Raw genomic sequence first — 26,907 nt, forward strand, 5'->3', positions numbered from 1 at the left:
CAGAAAATATTCATACTGCCGGTCTTGAAGAGGAATACAGCAAGTAATTTTTCAATTCTTTCCTATGCTTTTTAGCATTTACTCTATTATGCTATCCTTCTTCACTGTTTGGTTTCCCCAACTAAAACATAAGCTCTATAACAACAGAGATCTTTGGGGTTTTTTTGTTCACTGCATCTGGACAGTGCCTTGCACATATCAATCATTCAAGACATATTTGTTAATAAATACAAACACATATATGCATTTATATCTATCAAATGAGCATTTATGACTTGCATAATCAGAAAAAATAAACTTTACTTTGAAAACAATACAATTCCCTGTTACATATTATTATTAACCTAATTCTGGCCTTCAAAGGTAGCAGTTCAGTTTAACCTCTTGCTTTATCATCAACCATCCTTGTCCTGTGTGAGAATTAGTGAAGAGCTCAATGGCCATGACCAACAACTCAGGATTTGGGAGTTTCCAGCTGATACGTCAATTCGTAACAACTTGGATATCAGTCATAGGTGCATACAATGTGAACGATACTGAAAATCTCAAACTTTCTCCCAATACCCACCAGAGAGCCACAGGTATTTTTTCACCTATATTGGGTCACCTAGGTTACAGGGATCACCTAACAGTGAATAAAAATACTGTCCGTCCCTTCAGCCCAAACATCAAATTCAATGGTTAAGAATATTAAATAAATAAAAAGGAATTTTTAAACAAAATAAATGTAAAGGCCTTTCAGTATAACAAATATATGTCTAGCTGGTAGTCAACTGGCAAGTTCATCTATGTAGAATTCAAATGGAAATTATCCATCGTGACGACTCAAAATAGATGTCAAAAAGGCAAATATCCATAGAAAAGCCACCTGGTGTTTTTATGAATAAATTAAGACCAGAGCCTATTTATTCTTAGTTTAGTTAAAATTGTAATAAGGTTGATTACCCAAAGACGAAATCTACCATCAATACATATGTCACTTATGTTCCAGACAGTTTTTAGGTGCCTGAGATGAGCAAGATAGCTATATTCTAGCAGGGGAGGAGAGAAAACAAACATGGGAGCAGGGAAACAGTTAAGTTCAGAGAGTGCTAAGTGCTCTGGAGATTATATCATGTACGATGACAGCCTGGTGCAGCATGGTATATTTGGAAAAGGGGTAGGCATGGCCAGTGGCTACTTTAGCTAAGAAATTTATAAACTGAATTACAAGGAGGCAAGAATATAAAGTAAAAAGAGAAATTCACACCAAGCAGAGGAAACACCAAGTACAAAAGAAGGCAACTGCAGCTGCAGCCTGTAAGGCAAGGAGTAAAAGGAAAGGTGGTAGACAAACATTCAATCCTACAGAATGACGTAGGTCATATTACAGGGTTTGGGTCTTATGCTGGGTGTAATAGGACATTACTGCATGGCTTTAAGCAGCAAGGAACTGATAGGCTCTGATTATGAACAGCACAGTAAGGAACACTAACTGCAAGAAAATAAGATAAAATAAAAATACGAAAATCAGATAAAACCTCAAAAAGTCATCTGAAGCAATTTAAAGAAAGGACTAACATTCCTGCACCTCAATCACAGGCCCCAAAGCTATCAGTGGGATTAGAGCACAGTAAATAACTGATGCTCATCAGAATGAGTAGGATTCACCAACAAAACCTAAGAGTACAAAATGCTGCCATGATAAGACACTTAAAATATTTTATAAACTTTATAAACTGTAAAATATATATCATCTAAAAATACTCTTTTTAGAATGGCCAAAGGACTGTATAATTTCTGAAAGTTTCATCTAAATAATTTACTATAATGGTCCAATAAATAAATCTTTAGATAATCAAATTTAGTTTCCTAAAACAATTCAATTTCTAAAAAGCTAAAGGGTTAAGCTCTCCTTAAAATAATAAACACATTTAAAGATCCATGTTCTCTTCCTTACTATTTGCCAGTTATAAAATTCATTTTAAAAATATATTTTTAAATCCATACTCTACCAAACAAAGCCAGTTCTTTCACCATCATTTAAATATATTCCTACCTCCTCACCTCTACTTAGGCCATTGTTTCAACTTCTAATCCTTTACCCCGCTCCTCACTATTCCAACTCAAATCCCATCCCTCACTCTTATCTTCTCTGAGTATGGAAAATCAGGCAAATTTTTTAAAACCTTGTCAGTTGGGGGTGGTGTGGGGTTTACAGCACTCTTATGTGTAACTACCACAGGAGCAGAAATGTAAGCAATCAAAAGTTGTATGCTTTAAAAAAATCCTGAATTTTAAATTTTATTATTTGTATTAACTGCAGTATTCCAGGTTTACTGTTTAGTAGCCTAAATCTTCACATAAGTTTTAAATGTATTAAAAATTTAGGGATTACGAGACCATATATTTTAGAAAATGAACCCAATATGAAATTTAAAAAATTAAACACCCTTAATCAAATAATTCTATCCACTATTCCAAACTGCTTACAAAGAAATTCAGTGGAAATTATCCTGTGAATTAATATCTACCCTTTCTAAAAGATAACCAACTGGAAAAAGAAATTAGGACTTTCCTGTTACCTTTCTTACCACGTGAAAAATGCAGATTGTTTATTCTAAAAATAAATATAAGCTTTTGAATATATTTTTATAATATGGATATTATGTGAATCACTAGGTTTGGAATAAATACCATTAAATGGAGAGTCAAAGTCAACACGATAGAAATATAAATCCAAATTCATATTTCAAAAGGCACTTAGTGCTTGCTTCGACAGCACATATACTAAAACTGGAATGATACAAAGAAGATTAGCATGACCCCTGCTGAAGGATGACACGCAAATTCATAAAGCATTCAATTTTTTTAAGGAACTTCTTCACAAAGAAAACACAGCAGGGGTCTTAAAAATGTTTAAAATGATGAATACAAGAACCTCTTGGCTACAAGAGAGAATTTTCCATTACAAAACTGGAACGTTAGATACAAAATTATTAGTAATGGTTGTTACCTATTACCATTTACGGGTAATGTACATGAGCACAAACAGCTTTTTTAAAATTAGAATTTAAAATTCCCATTTCCTCACTCCTTCCACCTTTTCTTTTTTTTTTTTAATACGTATTTTATTATTATTATTATACTTTTAAGTTCTAGGGTACATGTGCACAGTGTGCAGGTTTGTTACATATGTATACATGTGCCATGTTGGTGTGCTGCACACATTAACTCTTCATTTACATTAGGTATATCTCCTAATGCTATCCCTCCCCGCTCCCCCCACCCCACGACAGGCCCCAGTGTGTGATGTTCCCCACCCTGTGCCCAAGTGTTCTCATTGTTCAATTCCCATTTATGAGTGAGAACATGCAGTGTTTGGTTTTCTATCCTTACAATAGTTTGCTCAGAATGATGGTTTCTAGCTGCATCCATGTCCCTGCAAACGACATGAACTCTTCCTTTTTTATGAAGGCATAGTATTCCATGGTGTATATGTGCAACATTTTCTCAATCCAGTCTATCATTGATGGACATTTGGGTTGGTTCCAAGTCTTTGCGCTTGTGAATAGTGCTGCAATAAACATACGTGTGCATGTGTCTTTATAGCAGCATGATTTATAATCCTTTGGGTATATGCCCAGTAATGGGATCACTGGGTCAAAAGGTATTTCTAGTTCTAGATCCTTGATGAATCGCCACACTGTCTTCCACAATGGTTGAACTAGTTTACAGTCCCACCATCACTGTAAAAGCGTTCCTATTTCTCCACATCCTCTCCAGCACCTGTTGTTTCCTGACTTTTTAATGATCACCATTCTAACTGCTGTGAGATGGTATCTCATTGTGGTTTTAATTTACATTTCTCTGATGGCCAGTGATGATGAGCATTTTTTCGTGTGTCTGTTGGCTGCATAAATGTCTTCTTTTGAGAAGTGTGTGTTCATATCCTTCGCCCACTTTTTGATGGGGTTGTTTGATTTTTTTCTTGTAAATTTGTTTAAGTTCTTTGTAGATTCTGGATATTAGCCCTTTGTCAGATGGGTAGATTGTAAAAATTTTTCCCCATTCTGTAGGTTACCTGTTCACTCTGATGGTAGTTTCTTTTGCTGTGCAGAAGCTCTTTAGTTTAATTAGATCCAATTTATCAATTTTGGCTTCTGTTGCCATTGCTTTTGGTGTTTTAGTCATGAAGTCCTTCCCCATGCCTATGTCCTGAATGGTGTTGCCTAGGTTTTCTTCTAGGGTTTTCACGGTTTTAGGTCTAACATTTAAGTCTTTAATCCATCTTGAATTAATTTTTGTATAAGGTGTAAGGAAGGGATCCAGTTTCAGCTTTCTACATATGGCTAGCCAGTTTTCCCAGCAACATTTATTAAATAGGGAATCCTTTCTCCATTTCTTGTTTTTGTCAGATTTGTCAAAAATCAGATGGTTGTAGATGTCTGGTATTATTTCCAAGGGCTCTATTTGCACAAACAGTTCTTTAAAAATTCCCCGATAAAATTATACTATAGAATTATATCTGATAATTCTATTCTTTGTTTTAAAATTTGACTATAATTTAAAATTTTTACTTCACATTTTAATATAAAAACTTTGAATCTAAAAGACAAACACAAAAACAGCTATCTATACTACTGTGCAATAAAGAAACTAAATCATCTTCCCTCCCCAACCTTTTAATCTGGAACCATTCCTTGCCTGTTTTAACTTTTAGGACATTGAACATTTTTCAGGAGTCCAGGTTGTTGTCTTACAGAATATCACACATTCTAGATCAGTCTGATTGCTAATGTTAAACATTTTTAGTAAGAGTACTACATTGGTAATGCTGTAGTACTCTTAGTAAACCTGTTGTAGTACTCTTACCCTGCAGAGGTAAACCCTCATTGAATCACATCAGCATTCACATCATGTAAGCTCCTCCCACTATTGATAATTCTGTTGTATGAGTTGGTTAATGGAGCAAATGCCAGATCTCATCATTGTAAAGGTACATTATTTTTTCCCATTTGTAATCAGAAGTAATCTATGAAGTGAACCTTTGGCATTATGTAAACAAAATGGGTTCCTTTAAAATTTGTTTATGTGCTTTGTCTGAGAAGGATTACTTCTTAATCATAGGAAATCTGAACTTCTCAGACATTCCCACTAGACGATGCTAAATTTTTTCAAAGGCCATCATTTAAGGTAGCGTCTGCCAAATCTCTCCATTTTAAGTGCATTTTTTTCTTTTGTAATTAATAAGCAACACATGAGGCCATGTGAATATCCTGTTCCTCAAAAACTTTCCACTCAGTGTTTTTTTACAATTACAGTCTTTTAATTATAACGTAATTGTGTGCCCATGCTAAAGCTTCAAATTTAAAGAACTACGAAAGTCTCTTCCTTATCCTACTCCAGACTCCAACTCACACTTTTGTAACATACTTTATGTACACTCTGTTAACCACTCCTTGTGCATCCTTCTGGAAGTTTTCAATGTATAAACAAACATATATGTATTTCTTGTCTTCTTACCACAAATGGGATCACAGTACATATATTGTCTTATAACTTTATTTTTTTTCGCTTAATATATCCTGGACGTCTTTCCTATCAGTAGGTACACATTCGTCTCATTCTTTTTAATAACTAAAGAGTATCCTACTTACCATTATTTCATTAGTCTTTTTAAGTATACATCACTCTGTTCGTTCACAGTTTTATACAATTTCCAACAATGTTACATTAAACATCCTTGTACATATAACTGTTCATGTTTTATGTGAATACACTTGAGTAAAATTTCTAGAAACATAACTGCTGGGTCCAAATGCATGTGTAATTTCTTTTCTTTTGATAAACACTGCCAAACTTTCTTTTTAAATTGCATTAATTTCTGCTGCCATCAATAGCAATGCTGTTTCCTCATCTCTTCTTCCTCATCAACACTGGACATTAGCAAATTCTTTAATCTTTGCCAATCTGAGAGGTAAAAGAAAAATAGCAGCTCACAGTCTTTTAATTTTTATTTTTGTAAATAAGAAAGTCGAGCATCTTTTCATGAAATTATTGAATATTTGAAATACTTTATGAATTGCTTATTTATAGGCTCTATCCTTTTTCTATTAAATATTCCTAAGAATAAGATTTTAAACAATGTATTTGAAGAAGTGTAAAACAAGTTTCATTATAATATTCATAAAACATTATGTTAGTTGGTAATTTCTACCTAAGATACTCTCCCACCAGAGAAAAACCTATAGTTTCTGCGAGTGTATACTTTCACTACCTTTAATACCCCTTTACCCAAGTGACCTATAGATTGAAAATACTTTCATAAATGTACTAGAGAATTTCCTATATCAAATCTCCTTAATTCATTTTTTAAGAAATCAAATTTCTATAGGCAAGTAGTAGGAAACAATTTAAAATTATGAAATCAGCATATTGATCTTTAACATTTTAGAACCATTAATTCATCTAGGATTTCTCATTTAGTATGAAACCAAGAAGACATTTCCAAGAACAGTGAAACTAAAAATCTAAATTAAATCTGTCTAGAGAGAGCACAGTACATCTTTTACTGTTATATGAGCTACTCTCTTTCTACTTAAAAAGTCAATCTTGTATATACCTGGAGTACACAGTCACGGGCTAGAGTGTGATAAAACTTGCCTGATCAATGTAAAAAGCTGTGCCTGCACGGATCTCTCGTCGTTGTTTGAGATCAGTTTCAGTGGTGTCCCTTGACAGGGCAATGTATTCGACCTCCCGTTTGGTCAGTTCCTGTAGAGAAGAGAAAGAAATTATTCCAAAAATAAAATCAAATTTCCAGCATATGATTTGGAACAAGTTATCTGACAATGCCACTGCCCTTGAGAAGTGCATTTTTAAACCTAATTCTGGATTGAAACTTGTTGAGTCTAAGCTTTGAGAAAAAATAAATTGATCAATAAGTTAATCAAAATATCTATATATTATCCTCAGAGCTCTTCTTCTATGGCACTCAATCCTACTACTTAAGCAATAATAATCAAAATTCAATTTTACAAACCTTAATTTTTCCTGTAGAATTATTTCCAAATATAATGAGCAATAATTTGACAGTATTACTATTTTGCCCACAAACTATAGCCATTTCTATAAGTAATGTTCATCTTTTTTAAAGGGGTGATTTAGATTAATTTATTCCATGGATCGATGTTTGCCAAGTGTGTACAGTATGTCAGGTACTTTACCAAATGTGAAAACAAGGTAAAAATACCAATAATCAGCCGGGCGTGGTGGCTCACACCTATAATCCCAGCACTTTGGGAGGCCGAAGTGGGTAGAGATCACTTGAGGTCAGAAGTTCAAGACCAGCCTGGCCAACATGGTGAAACCCTGTCTCTACTAAAAATACAAAAATTAGCCAGGTATGGTGGTGCGTGCCTGTAGTCCCCGCTACTTGAGAGGCTGAGGCAGGAGAATTGCTTGAACCCAGGAGGTGGAGGTTGAGGTTGCAGTAAGCCGAGATCACACCATTGTACTCCAGTCTGGGCAACAAAGCAAGACTCCATGTCAAGAGAAAAACAAAAACAAAAACAATAATCAGGTAAACAGAAGGTAAACACACATGCATAGTTGTAGGAGAAGTAAAACGAGGATTTAAAAAAAGGAGAGGAAGGAGGTGAAGAAAAAGGAGGAGGAAAAGGAAGGAGAAGAAGGAGCAGGAGGAGGAGAAAAAAATAAAAAAAAATCATGAGATTTGAAGGGGAAACTATGCAGAATTCTTCTGTTTCAAGATAATTTATCCATCCTTAAAAGTCTTTTGCCCTATAATCATGTACAAAAAGTTTTTAACGTTATCTTTGGTTTTACAATGTTGAAGTAAAAACAATGACATTCTCTAATCAAATAAGGCACACAATAAGTTTTTACTAAACATGGGGAACAAACTGATTTACTGAAGCGTAACGGAAAATGGGAATGAACACGCCATTAATGGCAAAAAGGGATATTGCCATACAAGGGGATTTTTTTCTCCATCCTATCTCCATATGCTAGTGATAAAAACATATTGTTGTAATTTATGTCTTCTTTAATGTGCTTGTCCCCATGTTACATAACTTTATGTATGTAAAGGAGGAAAAAAAATATTTTTCTTTTTTTTTTTTTGGGGGGACAGTTTTACTCTGTCACCCACTCTGTTGTGCAGTGGTGTGATCTCAGCTCACTACAACCTCTGCTTCCCAGGTTCAAGCAATTCACATGCCTCAGCCTCCAGAGTGGCTGGGACTACAGGCATGTGCCACCACGCCTGGCTCATTTTTGTATTTTTTAGTACAGATGGGATTTCACCATGTTGGCCAGACTGATCTCGAACTCCTGACCTCAAGTGATCTGCCCACCTCGGCCTCTGAAAGTGTTGGGATCACAGGCATGAGCCACCGCACCCAGCCTAAAAGGAGGAAACATTTTTAAATAGAGAAAATACAGAGCAGTGGCAAAGACGTGGTGATACCAAAGGATGTTTCCCTAAAAACAAACGAATTGGCTGACAGAGCACAATTTTGGAGTAGAGTAGCAATGTCCGTTGTTGGCAGGTATTTACTTCTTGCTTCTGGAACACATCACTAGTATCTTCACGTCTGCTTCATTGACTGGCTGTATGTGATCTCCCTCAAAGAAAAACCCTGTCATTTACAATAGGCTTCCATTGGTTGACAAAGTTACATATGTCTCTTACTGTTAAATTGCACAGTTACACCCTGAACTGCTACATGGTCATTATCCTCAGCTTCCTTTGCTCTTCATCAGCCATGACAAGCACCAAAGTCTCCTCAGGTGCTGATTCACAAAAGAGGCATGAGTTCATTCACAAACAGCCCCAGGAGCAGCAGATGGAGGAGGGAGGAGTGGTATGATTTTTTTGAACAAACTACCAAAGTCCTTTTATATGAGTTAAGTATAAAATAAACACAACTAGGAAATTATTCCTATTTATTTTCTCATGGTTTAATATGCTTGCCCCAAATTTTCTTTAAAGATCTCATCCACTCTGGCTATCACTATACATAGGCTGTTATTCTTAGGGGCAATAGTACTCACTGCAGTGTGCAAGGTGGCATAGGCTAGTATTAAGTTTTCTTATGTGTATCCACAGCTTAAGGTTGCCTCAGCTCCATTCCACAATTTAAAGTGAGAGTGTTGTTGGTTTCTTTTTTAAAGACACAGGTTTTACATTTACAAACCTATGTTGCATTTTTTAACCAACAAGGCTTCTCATAATCTCTTAGTCCCTCTCATTTCACATTCTCAATAAGCTCAAAGCCTTGCCAAAAACAAAATCTCAGTGAGATACTGTGGTCTTTGAAATAAGCAAGGTAGCAAGTGCACATCTTAAAATTAAAAAGGCTTGGCTGGGCACGGTGGCTGTAATCCCAGCACTCTGGGAGGCGGAGGCAGGCAGATCGTGAGGTCAGGAGTTGGAGACCAGCCTGCCCAAAATGGTGAAACCCATTTCTACTAAAAACATGAAAAATTAACCAGGTGTGGTGGCACACGCCAGTAGTCCCAGCTACTTGGGAAGCTGAGGCAGGAGAATCACTTGAACCCAGGAGAGAAAGGTTGCAGTGAGCCAAGATCAAGCCACTGCACTGCAGCCTAGGCGACAGAGCGAGACCCCAGCTCAAAAAAAAAAAAAAGAAAAAAGAAAAAAGGCTCTAGATCTGTAATTCTCAGTACCTGATTCAGCATTCTTAGATAAGACACTTTTATCTTATATATTCATAAAGTGAGGATGGCTCTACAGTGGCACGTTTTACCTCACAAACTAGTTCTAGGGATAAATAAAACATACGAAAGCAACGAGCTAGTGCAAGTTAGGCTCTGATTTATTCATGTATTTATTATTTCTGCCCCACATGATTTTTGAAGTACCAAAGAAGATTCACCACTGAAATAAAAGAGTGTACAAGGTAGATTTCAGTAGCATAGAAATCAATCATTTCATAGCAAATAATACAAGGAACTTAAGTTTAAATAAGGTTTTTCTCTTCATCCTAAAAAACGTCTTCAGAACACAGCTTCATCCGGTGGCATTCTTCCATTAATCATCAGGGTAATGCCTACTAATACTGACAAAATAATGGAAAACACTTGTAAATTTTCTTTTTTTGTTGTTTGTTTTTTGTTTGTTTGTTTGTTTTCTGAGATGGAGTCTCACTCTGTCGCTCAGGCTGAAGTGCAGTGGCACGATCTTGGCTCACTGCAACGTCCACCTCCCAACTTCAAGTAATTTTCCTGCCTTAGCCTCCTGAGTAGCTGGAATTACAGGCACCCAGCACCATGCCCTGCTAATTTTTATATTTTTAGTAGAGCCGAGGTTTCACGATATTGGCCAGGCTGGTCTCAAACTCCTGACCTCAGGTGATCCACCCACCTCGGCCTCCCAAAGTGCTGGGATTACAGGTATGAGCCACTGTGCCTGGCCACGACTTGCAAATTTTCTTATTTGTCTTGAGATTTCAGCTTCAATTCACTTAACAACAGTTCTCAAAGAACTGTAAATGTTTAAGAGGACAACATGTCAGAAAGGGGAAACACGGGATTTCAACTTTAGCTCTATTATTTACCAGCTGGATAAAGCTTGATTGAGTTATTTAACCTCTGTGAACTTGTTTTCTCATCTATTTAAAGAAAACACAAAGAGATATGTAACACAGAAGACATACTCTACAGACCTTAGGCTTCCTTTAAAGACTGCACAACTTCCAAAAGTCAAGGGAATTGTCTGGCGTTTTAAAATGTGAGCCTGAGATAAGGGAATGTTCACTAAGCAGTATAATACCAACTTTTGTTTTGTTAACTTCAGACTTGCTGATTCTGTCTGCTACTCATTGCCTGAATTTATATCTCTTTTCTACTGGAAGTGGGGTACTTTCTAGTCACAGTAAAAATTTGCTAAAGCTATGAAAGGTAAATATACATTTGACTCCCAAATAACTTATGCCAAACACTTTATAAACAAATCACTCTTTGATGTCAGCATTTGTTTCAAATAATGACTAATTCTGATATTTTTTATAAATTCTTAATCTTACTTTATTTCATAGCTTACAAAGTTCAGACCCTTAGAAATTGACAAGAATTAACTGCTCACCAAGTACTGCATAGCAATAGAGCGTCGAAGAGGCCCAGGAGGTCCTATTAGAAAGACATCTTGCCCCAAAAGATCCTTCTGCATTATCCATCTTAGATGCTGAACTACAGATTGAGCCAGGGAGTCTGAAACTATAAAGAAAAAAGAGAAAATGAAGTGCAAATTTAAGTATTACTTATAATATAAATCTCCAAGTAATGTGAGCATATTTATATATATGTATATATAAATGTATATAAAATATATGTCTATCTGTGTATGTATTTATAAACATATGTATATAAATAGATATAAACATATACATATGTTTATCTGGACAAACATATAGACGCCTGGTGAATTTTCACATAGTTTACAATAAAACCATTATTGTCATGCTAAAACAAGATTAAGTTTATGATATCACAAAGAATTATATATTCCTTACTTTAAGGCTTTCCATAACATTTGAATAATAACCTATAACTGTTCCTAAAGAAATAAAAGTTATTGTCAAGGATGATTTGAGGAACTGATTTGATTACTTCAATCACAATTTTATAGTCCAATCTTTTTGTTCTAAAAGAGAGAGAAGACGAAATCATCCCAGATAGTTAATGATTATTATAGTCTCAGAAAATCTGAGGAAAGCATACTACAACTTAAGTTGGTAATGGGTTGTAAGATCATGGTTAGAAAATTTGATGTAGACTTAAAACTACTTCCTCAGAATTAACTATTTAAGTCTATTTTATACCAAACTCTTTTGTGAATAGAAGACCACCCCATGCAATGCCCTTCCAAGTCTACTATTAAATCACCCCATCAGTGTGCTCATCTTCTAACTAAGCATTTTCTAAAACGTTTAAATTAATATAATTAGTTTGTTTTTGCTCATATGTAAATCACCCAGTGAGTCCATTCCTGGGTATAAAAGAAAAACTCATAACCTTGTACATCAGGAGACACGTAGAAAACTCAGAGCAGAATGGTCCAAAATAAAACTGGAGAGAGGACAATGAATAAATACACGGAATGGAATATTATACGCAACAAAAACAGAATAAAAGACCCCCACTTCCAATGATATGTTTAACACTTAAAGGTGTAATATTGAGTGAAAACAAAGAATAAATCATGTATAATATAATACCATTTTGATAAATCTCAGTAAACTAGCAAATGAATTCTTTAGAAATAGATACATATGTGATAAAACAGTACTTGAAAAAGCAAAATGGCAAGGGAATGGTAAGTTGATGATAATTGGATACCTGGGGGTAAGGAGTGGCCATGGAATCAAAGAGATTCTCATGTATAGCTTCAAGGATATTGGTAATATTGTAGTTCTTACATTAGATGTGGGTTACAGTGTTTGTTTTATTATGTTGCATTTTATACAAACAGACACAGACATCTATATTACATAACATCTTTTGTATGTACAAAATACTCCATACGTGTTAAACTTTGTTTAATCACCCACTGAGGTCACAGATAAGTTCCAAGATCCAACTAAGAAAGCCTAGGACTAAATATCTAGTGCTTCTCCTCCTCTGACAGCACAATATTGTTAGGGTAGTCTCTCCTATACTCCCCTACCCCAAAGAAAGCAAACATTTAATCATTGGAAGAGATAATTTCTGATTTTCATTATCCTGGTAGGAAGATCAAGGACAAGGTTTTGGGCAAATTGTTTGGTTTGTCATGTCACTGGGGTCACACTAAAGCATATTACAATCTCCCCAGAACCAATGCCCATATGTCTGAGACTAATTACTCAGTAAAACTGTTTGGTTTCTCTCTTGTTTTTACAAATCCTGTAAGACATGCATCCCTAGCGGGATAAAATCCCTAAGACATGCATCCCTCGTGGGATAAAAGTTGGTTCCTGGAAGGGGGACTTGAAAAAAATGTTTAGATGTTACAATAGTTTGTGGTCCTCGGCCAGGCACGGTGGCTCACACCTGTAATCCCAGCACTTTGGGAGGCCGAGGCAGGTGGATCACCTGAGGTCAGGAGTTCAAGACCAGCCTGGCCAACATGAGGAACCCTGTAGTCCCAGCTACTCGGGAGGCTGAGGCTGAAGAATCACTTGAACCCAGGAGGCGGAGGTTGCAGTGAGCCAAGATCACGCCACTGCACTCCAGCCTGGGCGACAGAGTGAGACTCCATCTCTAAAAGGGCACAGTACATAAACAGATATATAACATATCTATAGTATTCAAATTTCATGGGGTTAAGAAGGAATAATGATAGGGAGAAAACACCCACAGGAGAGTAATAAAGAAAAACAGATTGAAAAATACTGCTCTAAGACCTATACTTTTGAGCAATCTATTAGGTAGTTTCATGATGCTAGTATGCAACTGGCCTGAGTCTAGAGAGTTAATCTATAACTATCACATGCCCTTTTATCTATTTTCTTTTCTGCTTGAAGCTTAAATCAATCTTTATAATATACAGTCTATGATTTCTTGCTTCAAGACAAGTCAGCCTCCTTGCTGCTTAAGGATGAAACAAAATAAGAGTTAAGACGCCTTAACTTCTTTATTAGTAAAACTACACAGTGTTCCCCATGCTGCAAATCTATTACCTCTTCCTATTCTGATATCAAACATATAATTAAAAACTTAAACACTTCGGGTTTTTTCTTTACATTTTCATAAATCTCAGCTTAGTTTGGCCACAGGCATTCTCTATAGTACTCTCACAGTTTTGTGTCACTTTGTATTCAACTTTGGCAATGTGCCTGACCTTCCATTACCTGGACTTGATAATTTAAAATCCAAAATTTGTAAAGTTCTAGAAGGTAAAGCCAAGTTGGTTTCTTTAACTTCCTCCCACCTTTTATTATTTATAACTATTGGTAACTATTTATAATTATGGAGTCTCAATTTAGTTCTATACGTCCAGTTCGTTTTGGATGTTTTGACCTTGGAACCATATTCATTTTCAAGATTTTTTAAAATTTAAGGTAGCGGTTCCTAATCAAATGTGAGGCCTGCCCCTCATATATTTTCTGTATAATAAAGTGCTGATGTGTAGGAATAACTTATCTTTTCATTTTTTGAAGCAAACTGGAGCAGAAGTGAAGTTATAGCCATAATAATAGAGCCATTTATACGCCAGAGTACTTTCTTAAATAGAAGAGAAAAGCATGGAGTATTTAAAGCTAGAGCCCTGGGAATTATGCATCATCTTGTTTATGCTCATGGGAGTGTCTTCCACTTCAGCGTGATGCACATGTACTGAGAAACACTGCCCTAAGGCACATCTGACTAGTCTCAGTCCTTCCTTTATTCTTACCACTCAACAGTGGTTCTCAACTGGTGACCATACTGCTACCACTCTAGGCCTGCCAGGAGGCATTTGGAAAATGTCTGGGAGTACTTTGGGTTGTTGCAAAGCCTTGGGGAATGAGAAATAATTTGATATACCACTGATATTTTGTGATGGTAAATGCAATGACCAAGACAGTCTCATCCTGCCCAGTATGTCAATGGCAGCATAGCTGAGAAATACTGTGTAGTCATTATTTTTTCTCAAGGCCTCTGTTGCCTGCACACCACTAATGAGTTTGTCACAATTAAGCCCAGAGAAAGAGTTTCTCTCTATTTCCTTTACCTTCTGAAAGATAAAACTTTTAGGGAGGAAATCAGTGGAAAATAAGTTATACCTTTAGATTAAGCCTGTAGGAGTTGTAAGGATATCTAAGGCTCTCATCACATTCCAATTTTACATAAGTTTTTTAATACATATAAGCTACCTCTGAATCCCACGGCTGGCCTTGTAGTCTATGGCATACCTTCACGAAGAACACATATTTTCCCTGCTTTTATTCTCCCCCAATAACAATACTAATAATGGTCATAATTTATTGCATTTCTATCAATTAACAGGTAAACATACAAATGATTTTTCATATAGAATCTCATAACAATTCTAGAAAGCAGTAGACCTATTGTATAAGGACACAGATTCGAGACAGACCGGCTGGGTTCAAATTCCAACTCTACAGAATTTACTAGCGATGTAACCTTAATCAAGTTACTTAACCTCTCTGCTCAGTTTCTTCATCTGTATGATAGATATAATTGTACTTACTTATAAAGTTGTTATGAGGATTATATTAAACACTTAGAACACTGTCTAATAATAGTAAATGCTGCGTTTATTAAATACTCATTACTCCCATTTTACAATAAGAAAATCAAAATTGGAAATGTAGTATCATTTGTCTATAGTTGGTAAGTCCATAAACCAAGAGTTACACCTAAGCCGTTTAAGTCCAAAACTTGTATTTCAGTCATTATACTCTACAGACCCGTCAAAAGCTTTTCAACAGGTGTCCAGCTTCAGGTGCAAGATTTTCCCTACAAGTGTGGACCTCTCAGGGCTACATCAAATTTAGTGGACTTGCTATTCCAGCCAATAGTTCTACTTCTTTTTGGTGGTATCAATGATATGTTTTATTCCTTTTATTAAAATTTCAAGTTTATTTTGTAGTGAATATTGTTATTGGAGGATCTCCTTCTCAAAGAAAATCCAACTTTCACTTATTCATGTTTTAGTATGGTATATTTTGTCAAAAAGCATGTCTGTATTTAATGTGTCAGGAAATTGCATTAAACTACTGAAAGAAAGCATCATGCAGTGCTATGTGGTATCTGTGGTATATTTTACATTAACGCTTGAAACTAGCTGTATTTTTAGAATGGCCTCAAGAAAACATGAGTCATACTTAAAAGCATGCCAGAAATAGAAACAAGATTTAAGACTGTACATTACGAACATCTGCAAAACAAAGTGCCAAACTGCCATACATAACCTAATATAAACATAGCAGAGTACATGAGAGAAATCCCCAGCTTCAATGTTTGCAGGCACAAGATGCTACCTTCCAGGAGTCCACATAATAATACACTGATGTCAAAACAATCCCGAAGAGCTTGATCCTATATTCTAAGATTCCTTTTCTAGGTAAAGATAAAAACATGTAGTTCATGTTGGCCTAAATCCTGGACTCAATTCCTAACCAATATTTGTTTTCAAAAAATATGTACTATTTTTTGCCCAGCCATATTCAAAGGCTTTAAAGTAATTTTATCACAGTTACCTAAATTATAATTTTCTCCCTTCATGAACTCAAATTGTCATTTAAGTTAAAATTAAAATTCTAGAAAATTAAGCATAGGTCAGATTCTATTATAATAAATCCTTCAAAACTGTTGATGTTTTCTTAGTATCCCAAAAAGCAACATAATATAATGGAGGGGGAAAAAAAAAAAAGCCTTTGAAACCAGACAGACCTATTGCGATTTTTTCATCCTGTCTTTTATCCATGTCCTCAGACAAGCATTTTGACTCTTTCGGATCTGTTTCCTTATTTTCTTTTTTAATTTTTTTTATTATACTTTAATTTCTGAGATACATGTGCCGAACATGCAGATCTGTAGTTTCCTTATTTTCAAAATAAAGATAATAATACTTATTGAGTAATGGTTTGTGAGGATTACAGGTAAAGCACTGTGCCCACTTCTTCAGCCAGTGAGAACCAGTTATGGGAGAATTATTCAAGTCTCATCCTCACCTGCAAACTCCTATCTCTGCTGTGTACCCTGGACACCAGGCTGTCTAGTGTGGACTTGGTGGATACGAATAGGCTCCTGAGTTTACACTCATCTACCACATCACAATGCGAGATTTCAAAAGAAGCATGACTCCTCACGGCAACTATGTGCTCATCTGCTGAACTTTCCCCTATTTACCATGTAACATTCTGTAGTTAGATATAATGGACATGAAGCGTAAAAATATGTAGCCCCAAAGTCCTCATTATTTACAACACAAACTAACTGAACTAAAAAATTAATTTATTCACACAGCTATATTTATTAAGGATCTACTATATGCTCAGTACCAAGAATACAAAGATGAGTAAAATAAGGTTCTTTGAAGACGTCAAAAGAAATAATACATATATAAAACATCGGCTTATACAGCTTATATAAAGTCAATCATTTATAAAGTGGGTTGATGTTTCTGTGACACAATATAGCTGTTATCAAAACTAAACAATACCTACAGCATTGGCCAGCACAGTGCTCAGCACAGAGAAGATATTCAGCTTTTCTTAAAATTGGAAAAATTCATCAATATGTATTAAATAATTATACATATCCATATTCAATGACTGTCATGTTGTTCACTTTTTGTGTAAGGGTACAAAAATAAGAGTAAATTTGCTTGTGTTTGTATAGAAAAATGCAAGACAGATTCCCTTGAAACTAATACTGTGAGAATTAACATGAAGGAGAATAGGGGTGAATACATAATTTCTCAATGTATATCTTTTTATATTGTTTTGATTTCGAACCACAAAAATATATTAGTTCTGCAAAAAAGTTATTTTTTCAAAGTCATGCTTTAGAACATATTTTACATAAGAAAATATCCACAATATATTGCTTTATGAAAATAGTCTGTGTATATAAAAGTATGGTCTGTAAATTTAAAAAGGTAAGAAAATATTCTGTATATACAAAATAGTATATATAGTACATACTATTGTTTTCTTAAATGATACACATATACACAGTCATTTTTTAAAACATTAAATACATTTTACAAGGATTCAAGCCATGCAAAGTGTATTCTCTGACTAAAATTAAATTATACTAGAAATTAGTAACAGAAAGATCTTTGGAAAATCTCCAAATATTTAGAGACTAAATAGCATAATTCTACATAGCACATGGGATCATTGCTAAGATGGCTGACTAGAAGTTCCTAGCACTCTTCTCCTCCATAAAAAAACCAAGCCAAACAAATGAAAAAAACCACATTTCAACCAAAATAAATAAAAGAGAGCCCTGGAGAACTGCAAAGGAGTAGGAGAAATCCTGTAGAGCACAGAAACCCAGGATGGCCACAAAGAGAAGAAAAGGAAACTTTGCCTCTGCCAAGGATGATCTCAGCCCCTATTTGGGGATCAGCTTGGACCCAGGAGGTATTTCTCTCTGCAGGAAAAAGGTAAGCAGAAGGACACTAACAGCTCCCATCACTACTACGGATACCTGTAGTCTTTGCTACTAGAGATTCCTGCAGTCCTCACAGGCTCTGAGCCCAGCTGAGGGAGCTCCCAAGAGTATACATTCTGTGCTACTCCCAGAGGAGAAACGGACACTGTGCCTTACCCCAGTCCCCTGCCTGAGCTGCTACTGTGTTGCAACCAGAGCCACGGCTACTGTGCATCCTGTTCCAGGGATGGGTAGTCATTGCACCCCTCGATCCTGGAGGCTTTGCCATCACTGCAGCACAGCTACCTAGTAGCCCCCAATCCCTGAATTTAGCTAGTGCTATGCTCCAAGTTACCCTGAAGCTGCTCCATCCCCTGCATCCCAGACTTTGGTGTATCCTGCCCTTCAAAGCCTGAGCTGGAATGATTCTCTCACTGGGGACCCACAGCATCAAACTACCCCCAGACACCACATTAACGCAACATCCTATCCTCCTGGATGCCCCAACCCTCTGGCACACTAGAGCAGATGTCCTACCCAGTGCCATAGCTGACACTGTACCCTGCCTCTCAGGGAACTAGCACCTCATCCAACCCATGTAGCTGTATATTTTAGGGTCAAGCTGATACAGTATCTTACTTCCAGGTAATCAAAGCCTTGGATGAGCTATGCCTCTCTCCTACAGGTCAAATGGCCACAGGGCCTTTCCTCCCTAGAACAGGACTAGGAACCCAGAATCTGAGCTGCTGAGAAGCCCCACCTCCCCGGGCAGTAGAGTGACGCTGTACTGCTCCCTGTCCCCTGGGCCATATCTGTGCCTTGCCATTTCTGGGTTCTTGACAGTGCTGCACCTGGCTGCACAGAACCTGAGCTATTGCTGAGTGTCACAGTCCCAGCATCAAGAGTACCTAGTGTGTGACATCTCATCTCCCAGGGCTGACGTTGCCACTGTGTCCTGTTGATTCTAGGTCCCAAATTGCAGCTGTGCCCTATTCCCTGGGGCCTGAACCTTTGGGGTTTCCCTTCTTCCCTGGAGCCATGGCAGTTCTGCACCCTGCCCTCCAGGGTCAGAGCCACAGCTATATCCCTGCCCCCTGGGTGCAAGCTGTTAGAAAGTGGTTCAGGGGCAAGAGCAAACACATTCAAAAGCTAGCAGAAGGCAAGAAATAACCAAGATCAGAGTAGAACTGAAGGAGATAGAGACACAAAAAACCCTTCAAAAAATCAATGAATCCAGGAGCTGGTTTTTTGAAAAGATCAACAAAATTGATAGACCACTAGCAAGACTAATAAAGAAGAAAAGAGAGAAGAATCAAGTAAACGCAATAAAAAATGACAAAGGAGATATTACCACCAATCCCACAGAAATACAGACTACCATCAGAGAATACTATAAACAACTCTGCGCAAATAAACTAGAAAACCTAGAAGAAATGGATAAATTCCTGGACACATACACCCTCCCAAGACTAAACAACGAAGTAGTTGAATCTCTGAATAGACCAATAACAGGCTCTGAAATTGAGGCAATAATTAATAGCCTACCAACCAAAAAAAAGTCCAGGACCAGAGAGATTCACAGCCGAATTCTACCAGAGGTACAAAGAGGAGCTGGTACCATTCCTTCTGAAACTATTCCAAACAATAGAAAAAGAGGGAATCCTCCCTAACTCACTTTACAAGGCCAGCAAGCCTGGCAAAGACACAACAAAAAAAGAGAATTTTAGACCAATATCCCTGATGAACATCGATGCAAAAATCCTCAATAAAACACTGGCAAACCGAATCCAGCAGTACATCAAAAAGATTATCCACCACGATCCAGTTGGCTTCATCCCTGGGATGCAAGGCTGGTTCAACATACGCAAATCAATAAATGTAGTCCATCACATAAACAGAACCAAAGACAAAAACCATATGATTATCTCAATAGATACAGAAAAGTCCTTCAACAAAGGTCAATAGCCTTCATGCTAAAAACTCTCCATAAACTAGGTATTGATGGGATGTATCTCAAAATAATAAGAGCTGTTTATGACAAGCCCACAGCCAATATCATACTGAATGGGCAAAAACTGGAAACATTCCCTTTGAAAACTGGCACAAGACAGAGATGCCCTCTCTCATCACTCCTATTCAACATAGTGTTGGAAGTTCTGGCCAAGGCAATCAGGCAGGAGAAAGAAACAAAGGGTATTCAATTAGGAAAAGAAGAAGTCAAATTGTCCCTGTTTGCAGATGACATGATTGTATATTTAGAAAACCCCACTTGTCTCAGCCCAAAATCTCCTTAAGCTGATAAGCAACTTCAGCAAAGTCTCAGGATACAAAATCAATGTGCAAAAATCACAAGCATTCCTATACACCAATAATAGACAAACAGAGAGCCAAATCATGAGTGAACTCCCATTCACAACTGCTTCAAAGAGAATTAAATACCTAGGAATCCAACTTACAAGGGATGTGAAGGATCTCTTCAAGAATTACAAGATTCTCTTCAAGAATTACAAACCACTGCTCAACGAAATAAAAGAGGACACAAACAAATAGAAGAACATCCCATGTTCATGGACAGAAAGAATCAATATCGTGAAAATGGCCACACTGCCCACAGTGATTTATCGATTCAATGCCATCCCCATCAAGCTACCAATGACTTTCTCCACAGAATTGGAAAAAACTACTTTAAAGTTCATATGGAACCAAAAAAGACCCCGCATTGCCAAGACAATCCTAAGCCAAAAGAACAAAGCTGGAGGCATCACACTACCTGACTTCAAACTATACTACAAGGCTACAGTAACCAAAACAGCACGGTACTGGTACCAAAACAGAGATATAGACCAATGGAACACAACAGAGCCCTCAGAAATAATACCACACATCTACAACCATCTGATCTTTGACAAACCTGACAAAAACAAGAAATGGGGAAAGGATTCCCTATTTAATAAATGCTGCTGGGAAAACTGGCCAGCCATATGTAGAAAGCTGAAACTGGATCCCTTCCTTACACCACATACAAAAATTAATTCAAGATGGATTAAAAACTTAAACATTAGACCTAAAACCATAAAAATCCTAGAATAAAAGCTAGGCAATACCATTCAGGACACAGGCCTGAGCAAGGACTTCATGATGAAAATACCAAAAGCAATGGCAACAAAAGCCAAAATTGACAAATGGGATCTAATTAAACTAAAGAGCTTCTGCACAGCAAAAGAAACTACCATCAGATTCAAAAGGCAACCTACAGAATGGGAGAAAATTTTTACAATCTACCCATTTGACAAAGGGCTAATATCCAGAATCTACAAAGAACTTAAATAAATTTACAGGAAAATAATCAAACAACCCCATCAAAAAGTGGGTGAAGGATATGAACATGACACCACAAGTGAAAAATTCCACACATTTGACTGCACGTGAGAGGTCGCAGTCAAAAAGCAGGCATTCAACACCCAATTTACTCAGTATCCCCAAGGGAAAAATAGAACTACCTTCAGGCTACATGTATAAGATATACATTAAACACAACTGGAGGTCGTGTTTGAGTTGGGTTCCCATCCCCGCAATGCCTCATTATGTATAAGCAAATATTCAAAAAAATTGTTTAAATCTGAAATCCAAAATAACCCTGGTCCCAAGCATTTCAGATAAGGGATGGCCAGCTTGTATATCTATACAATAGAATATTAGGCCAGGCGTGGTGGCTCACGCCTGTAATCCCAGCACTTTGAGAGGCTGAGGTGAGCAGATCACGAGGTCAAGAGATTGAGACCATCCTGGCCAACGTGGTGAAACCTCGTCTCTACTAAAAATACAAAAATTAGATGGGCGTGGTGGTGCACACCTGTAGTCCCAGCTACTCCGGAGGCTGAGGCAGGAGAATCGCTTGAATCCAGGAGGCGAAGGTTGCAGTGAGCCAAGATTGCGCCACTGCACTCCAGCCTGGGCGACAGAGCGAGACTCCGTCTCAGGGGGAAAAAATATATATATATATATTATTGAGCCTTTAAAAAGGAGGAAATCTTACCACTTGCCACAACATGGATGAAGTTGGAGGACGTCATGCTAAGAGAAATAAATCAGACCCAGGGTAAAAAAAAAAAACATACATGAGCTCACTTACATGTGGAATCTGGTTAGGGTGGTGGGGAGCAGGGGGAGTCAAAAATACAGAGATATAGAAGAAAAACATTGGTTACCAGGGGTAGGGGTGGGTAGGAAATGGGGAGATACAGGTCAGAGTATTTAAGTAGCAGATATGTAAGATGACCAAGTCTTGAGATCTAATGTACAATATGAGGACTATAAGTAATAAAATTCTACTGTGAAATTGTACTGAAATTCCTGCTGAGTAGTTTTTAGCCGCTTTTGCCATACCAAAAAAAACCATGGGTAACTATGTGAGATGATGGATATGTTAATTTGCTTCACTATAGTAACCATTTTACTATCTATATATATCCCATAACATCATGTTATATGTTACATATACAAAATTAAAAAAAAAAAAAACTAACACATGGGCAAAGAAGAAATTAAAAGGGAAATTACAAAGCTTTTTGAATTGAATGAAAGTAAAAACAATGTATCAAAAATTTTAGCATTCCACTAAAGCTGTACTTAGGGAAAATTTTACAGCACTAATTGCCTATCCTGAGAAAACTGAAGTGTTTCCAATTAATGGCTTCAGCTTCTGCCTTAAGAGACTAGAAAAAGAAGAGAAAATGAGATCCAAAGAAAGAAAAAATATTCATCATAGCTTAAAAATCAATGCAATAGAAAACAAAAACACAAAGAAAAATGAATGAAACCAAAATCTTGTTCTTTGAGACTAACAATAAAATTGACAAACCTCTGGTCAGACTATTAAGAGAGAGAAGACACAATTCGCCAACATCAGGAATAAGAGACAGAGAGAGAGGGACAGACAGACAGAAAATATAGATACTTCAGATATTAAAAGGATAATAAGTGGATATTGTTAAACAAAAAACAAAAACAAAAAAACACTTATGCTAATGTATTCCACAACTTAGAAGAAACAAAGTCCTTAAAAGAATCAGCTCCTTTTTTAGTTGACACAATTAGGGATAACTTGAATAACTATATGTGTGAAAGAAATTGAATTTACAGTTAATAACCTCCCGAAAAGAAAACTCTGCGCCAAGATGGCTTCACTGATGAATTCCACCAAACATTTAAGAAAAAATATCAATTGTATGCAAATTCATTCAGAAAACTGAAGGGGAGGAAATTCTTCCCAATTCATTCTATGAGGTCAATATTACCCTCACATCAAAATCTGACAAAGACATGACAAGTAAGGAAAGCTGCAGATCAATATCCCTCATATAGTTGTACAAATCCTAAACAAAATGTTCACACACTGAGTCCAATAATATATTAAAAGACTCACACATTGTTACCAAGAGGGTCTTATCCCAGGAATGAGATGTTGAAAAGTTAGCTTAACATCTGAAAATCAATCAATGTAATTCACATTAATAAACAAGAAAGAAAAAGAAAAAAAAAAAACACAAGATCGTATCAAAAGACACGGAAAAAGCACTTGATAATATTCAACATCTCTTCCAGATTAAAAACTCTAAGCAAACTATGAACAGAAGAAAACTTCCTTAACTTGATAAAGAACATCTATGAAAAACCTTTACCTAACCTACTTAAAAATCAAAGACTAAAGATCCTTTTCCCCAACTTCCGGAATAAGATATTCTCTCTCATAACTTCTATTCAACATATTTTAATGTTTTACATAATAAATTACATATTAAAGAGATTTTAGCAAGTGCGATAAGGTAAACACATAAAAGAAATCAGAAGCATCCAGATTGGAAAGGAAAAAGTAGAGCTGTCTTTATTTATAGACATGATTGTTTATATAGAAAATGTGATGCAATCTACAAAAACAAGCTCTAGAACTAATAAGTGAGTTTTGCACAGCCTCAAGATTCAAGATCAGTATACAAAAATCAACTGTACTTCTATGTTTAAGTCAAAAAGACAATACCATTTACAATAACATCAAAAAGTATGAAATACTCAGAGGATAAAGCTGACAAAACATATGCAAGACCTGTACACTGAAAACAATACAACATTGCTGAGAGAAATTAAAGATCTAAATAGAGAAAATATCTTGTTCATAAGTTGGAAGTTTCAATCATATTAAGATAGCAATTATCTCCAAAATGATCTACAGATTTAATGCAATCCCCATTAAAAATCCCAGCAGGCTTTTTTGTTGTTTTATAAATTGACAAGTTGATTACAAATCACATATAGATGCAAAGAACTTACAATAACCGAAACAACTTTTTAAAAGAGCAAAGATGGAGAATTAACATTATCTGATTTTCATACTAATTGTAAAGCTACAGTAGTCAAAACAGTGAGGCACTGATGTCAAGAGAGAAAAATAGATCGATGGAACGGAACAGTCTAGAAACAGACTCACAATATACACAGACATGACTTCTGACATAACTACAAAGGCAATTCAGTGAAGAAAGGACAGTCTTGTCAGCAAATGGAGCTGAAATAACTAGATATCCATATGCAAAAAATAAACTTTGACCCATACCTTATGTCATATACAAGAATTAACTCAAAAAAGGATGACGGACACAAATGTAAAATCCACAAGTACAAAAACAGCTAGCAAAAATTGAGAAAAGAAGTCTTTGTGACCCTCAGTTAGACAAAGATTTTTAGGATTTCTTAGTTGACACCAAAAGCGCAATCCATAAAAGTAAAAACTTAATAAGTTGGATTTCATTAAAATTTAAAACTCCTGCTCTTCAGAGAACACTATTAAGAGAATAAAAAGATAAGCCATAGACTAGAATAAAATGTTTGCAATCTTATATTTGATAAAGTTCTTATATCCAGAATATATAAAGAAAAAGCAACTCAAAATAAAAAAGAACAGCCCATCCAAAATGTAGGCAAAGATTTGACCACTTTACCAAATATATAAAGATGATAAATAAACACACAGATGCATCTTGCACAAAAAGATTAACATCTTTAGTCACTAGGAAATGAAATTTAAAATCACTGTCAGATACTACTACATAACTATTTTAATGGTTAAAATTCAAAAGTCTGACCACACCAAGAGCTGGCAAGAATATGGAGGAACTGGAACTCTGACACACTGCTAGTGGAAATGTAAAATGATACAACCACTGTGGAAAACAGAATTCTTAAAAAGTTAAACACCTACCACGTAATGCAGGTATTTACACAAGAAAAAAGAAAGCCTATGTCCATACAAAGACTTGTACATCAATGTTGAGAGCAGCTTTCTTTCTCTTTCTTTTTTTTCTTTTTTTTTTTAGATGGAGTCTCGCTCTGTCGCCCAGGCTGGAGTGCAGTGGCGTGATCTCAGCTCACTGCAAGCTCCGCCTCCCGGTTCACGCCATTCTCCTGCCTCAGCTTCCCGAGTAGCTGGGACTACAGGCGCCCACCACTATGCCCAGCTAATTTTTTTGTATTTTTAGTAGAGACGGGGTTTCACCGTGTTAGACAGGATAGTCTCGATCTCCTGACCTCGTGATCCACCCGTCTCGGCCTCCCAAAGTGCTGGGATTACAGGCGTGAGCCACCACGCGCCCAGCCGAGTGCAGCTTTATTTCTGAGAGCCTATAACAACCCAAATGTCTACCAACATGTGTATATAGAAAAAAACTGTAATATAGCCATACAATGGAATACCCCTCAGACAGAAAAAACTCAAAATAAGTTGAGTGATAAAAGCTAGACAGAAAAGTATATATGTTGCATGACTCCATTTATATAAAATTCTAGAAAATCCAAATAAATCTACAAAGCAGATTAATGATTCCTAGGCAATGGAGGAACCAGGAAATGTTATAAAGAGGCACAAGTAAGCTTTTTGGGGACATAAATTTATTTGATCAGTATTTTGATTACAGTAATGTTTCCTGGTTACATACATATGTAAAAACTTACCAAATTATACATTCTAAATATGTGCAGTGTACTGCATGTCAGTTATACCTAATAATACTGTTTTAAAAAATTAGAATTATATATATTAAAATATTAATAGTGTCTATTTAGGTTTATGGACAATTTTGGTTTTATCTTTTGTGTTTTTCAATGTTTTCCAAGTTTTTTATGTTGACTATGTTTTATAATTGTAATAGGAACAAAAAGTTACACTTCTTACGTTCTGAAAAACCATACTGCAAAGTAATAACAGCCATACTGGAAGTAAATAACTGACACACATAGAAAGGAGATAGTGTGGCTGGTCAATAGATCACAATTTAATATCCAAAGTTCAACTTGCAGCTCAGCCTCCTAAAGTGCTTACGTATTAGGCATTGCTAAATTGTAATTTGCCAAAGGCATCTTTATTAGTCTTAGTATAGCTAGTCATATTTATGACAATGACAACCACAAACATAAAATAAAACCAAGGAATGACCTTTTGTTATGAGCACATCTCAAAAGAACCAACAATTTTCAGGTCCTGTAAAATGAGTCCAAATTTCTTAAACATGAAGCATGAAATTATTTTTAGTCCAAATTTCTTAAACAGAAAGCATGAACTTATTTTGTGGGTCAGGTCACAGAAAAAGCAGTTAGAACTTAGAATAGATGTATTCTTCATTTGAATAAAAGTTGCATTTAAACATGAAGTTTTTATTAGCTATTTTAAAAATTACAAATGTAATACATGTTTACTATAATTTTAAAAATTAAAAAATGTAAAAAGAAAACTATATAAATGGT

The 26,907-nt window shown here is 36.1% G+C and overlaps 1 protein-coding gene and 1 non-coding gene across 4 annotated transcripts in view; one reads left to right on the plus strand and one right to left on the minus strand.

Annotated features, from left to right (window-relative positions):
- Window positions 1-26,907, minus strand: part of VWA8 (von Willebrand factor A domain containing 8) — a 381,025-nt gene that overhangs the window by 330,493 nt on the left and 23,625 nt on the right. For all 3 annotated transcript variants that reach the window (XR_012426882.1, XM_005585735.5, XM_074021913.1), the window contains exons 3-4: window positions 11,114-11,244; window positions 6,646-6,756 (exon numbers count right to left, since the gene is read on the minus strand). Coding sequence is in view for 2 of the 3 variants with exons in the window: in XM_005585735.5 (XP_005585792.3) it covers window positions 6,646-6,756; window positions 11,114-11,244 (242 nt within the window). In the remaining variant the exon portion in view is untranslated. The remainder of the gene's footprint in view (window positions 1-6,645; window positions 6,757-11,113; window positions 11,245-26,907) is intronic.
- On the plus strand, window positions 2,746-2,852 carry LOC123569939 (U6 spliceosomal RNA). Its single transcript, XR_006693811.1, has one exon. It is a non-coding gene; the product is annotated as a U6 spliceosomal RNA (small nuclear RNA).

This window comes from Macaca fascicularis, chromosome 17 (assembly GCF_037993035.2).
Source record: "Macaca fascicularis isolate 582-1 chromosome 17, T2T-MFA8v1.1".
NCBI lineage: Eukaryota > Metazoa > Chordata > Mammalia > Primates > Cercopithecidae > Macaca > Macaca fascicularis.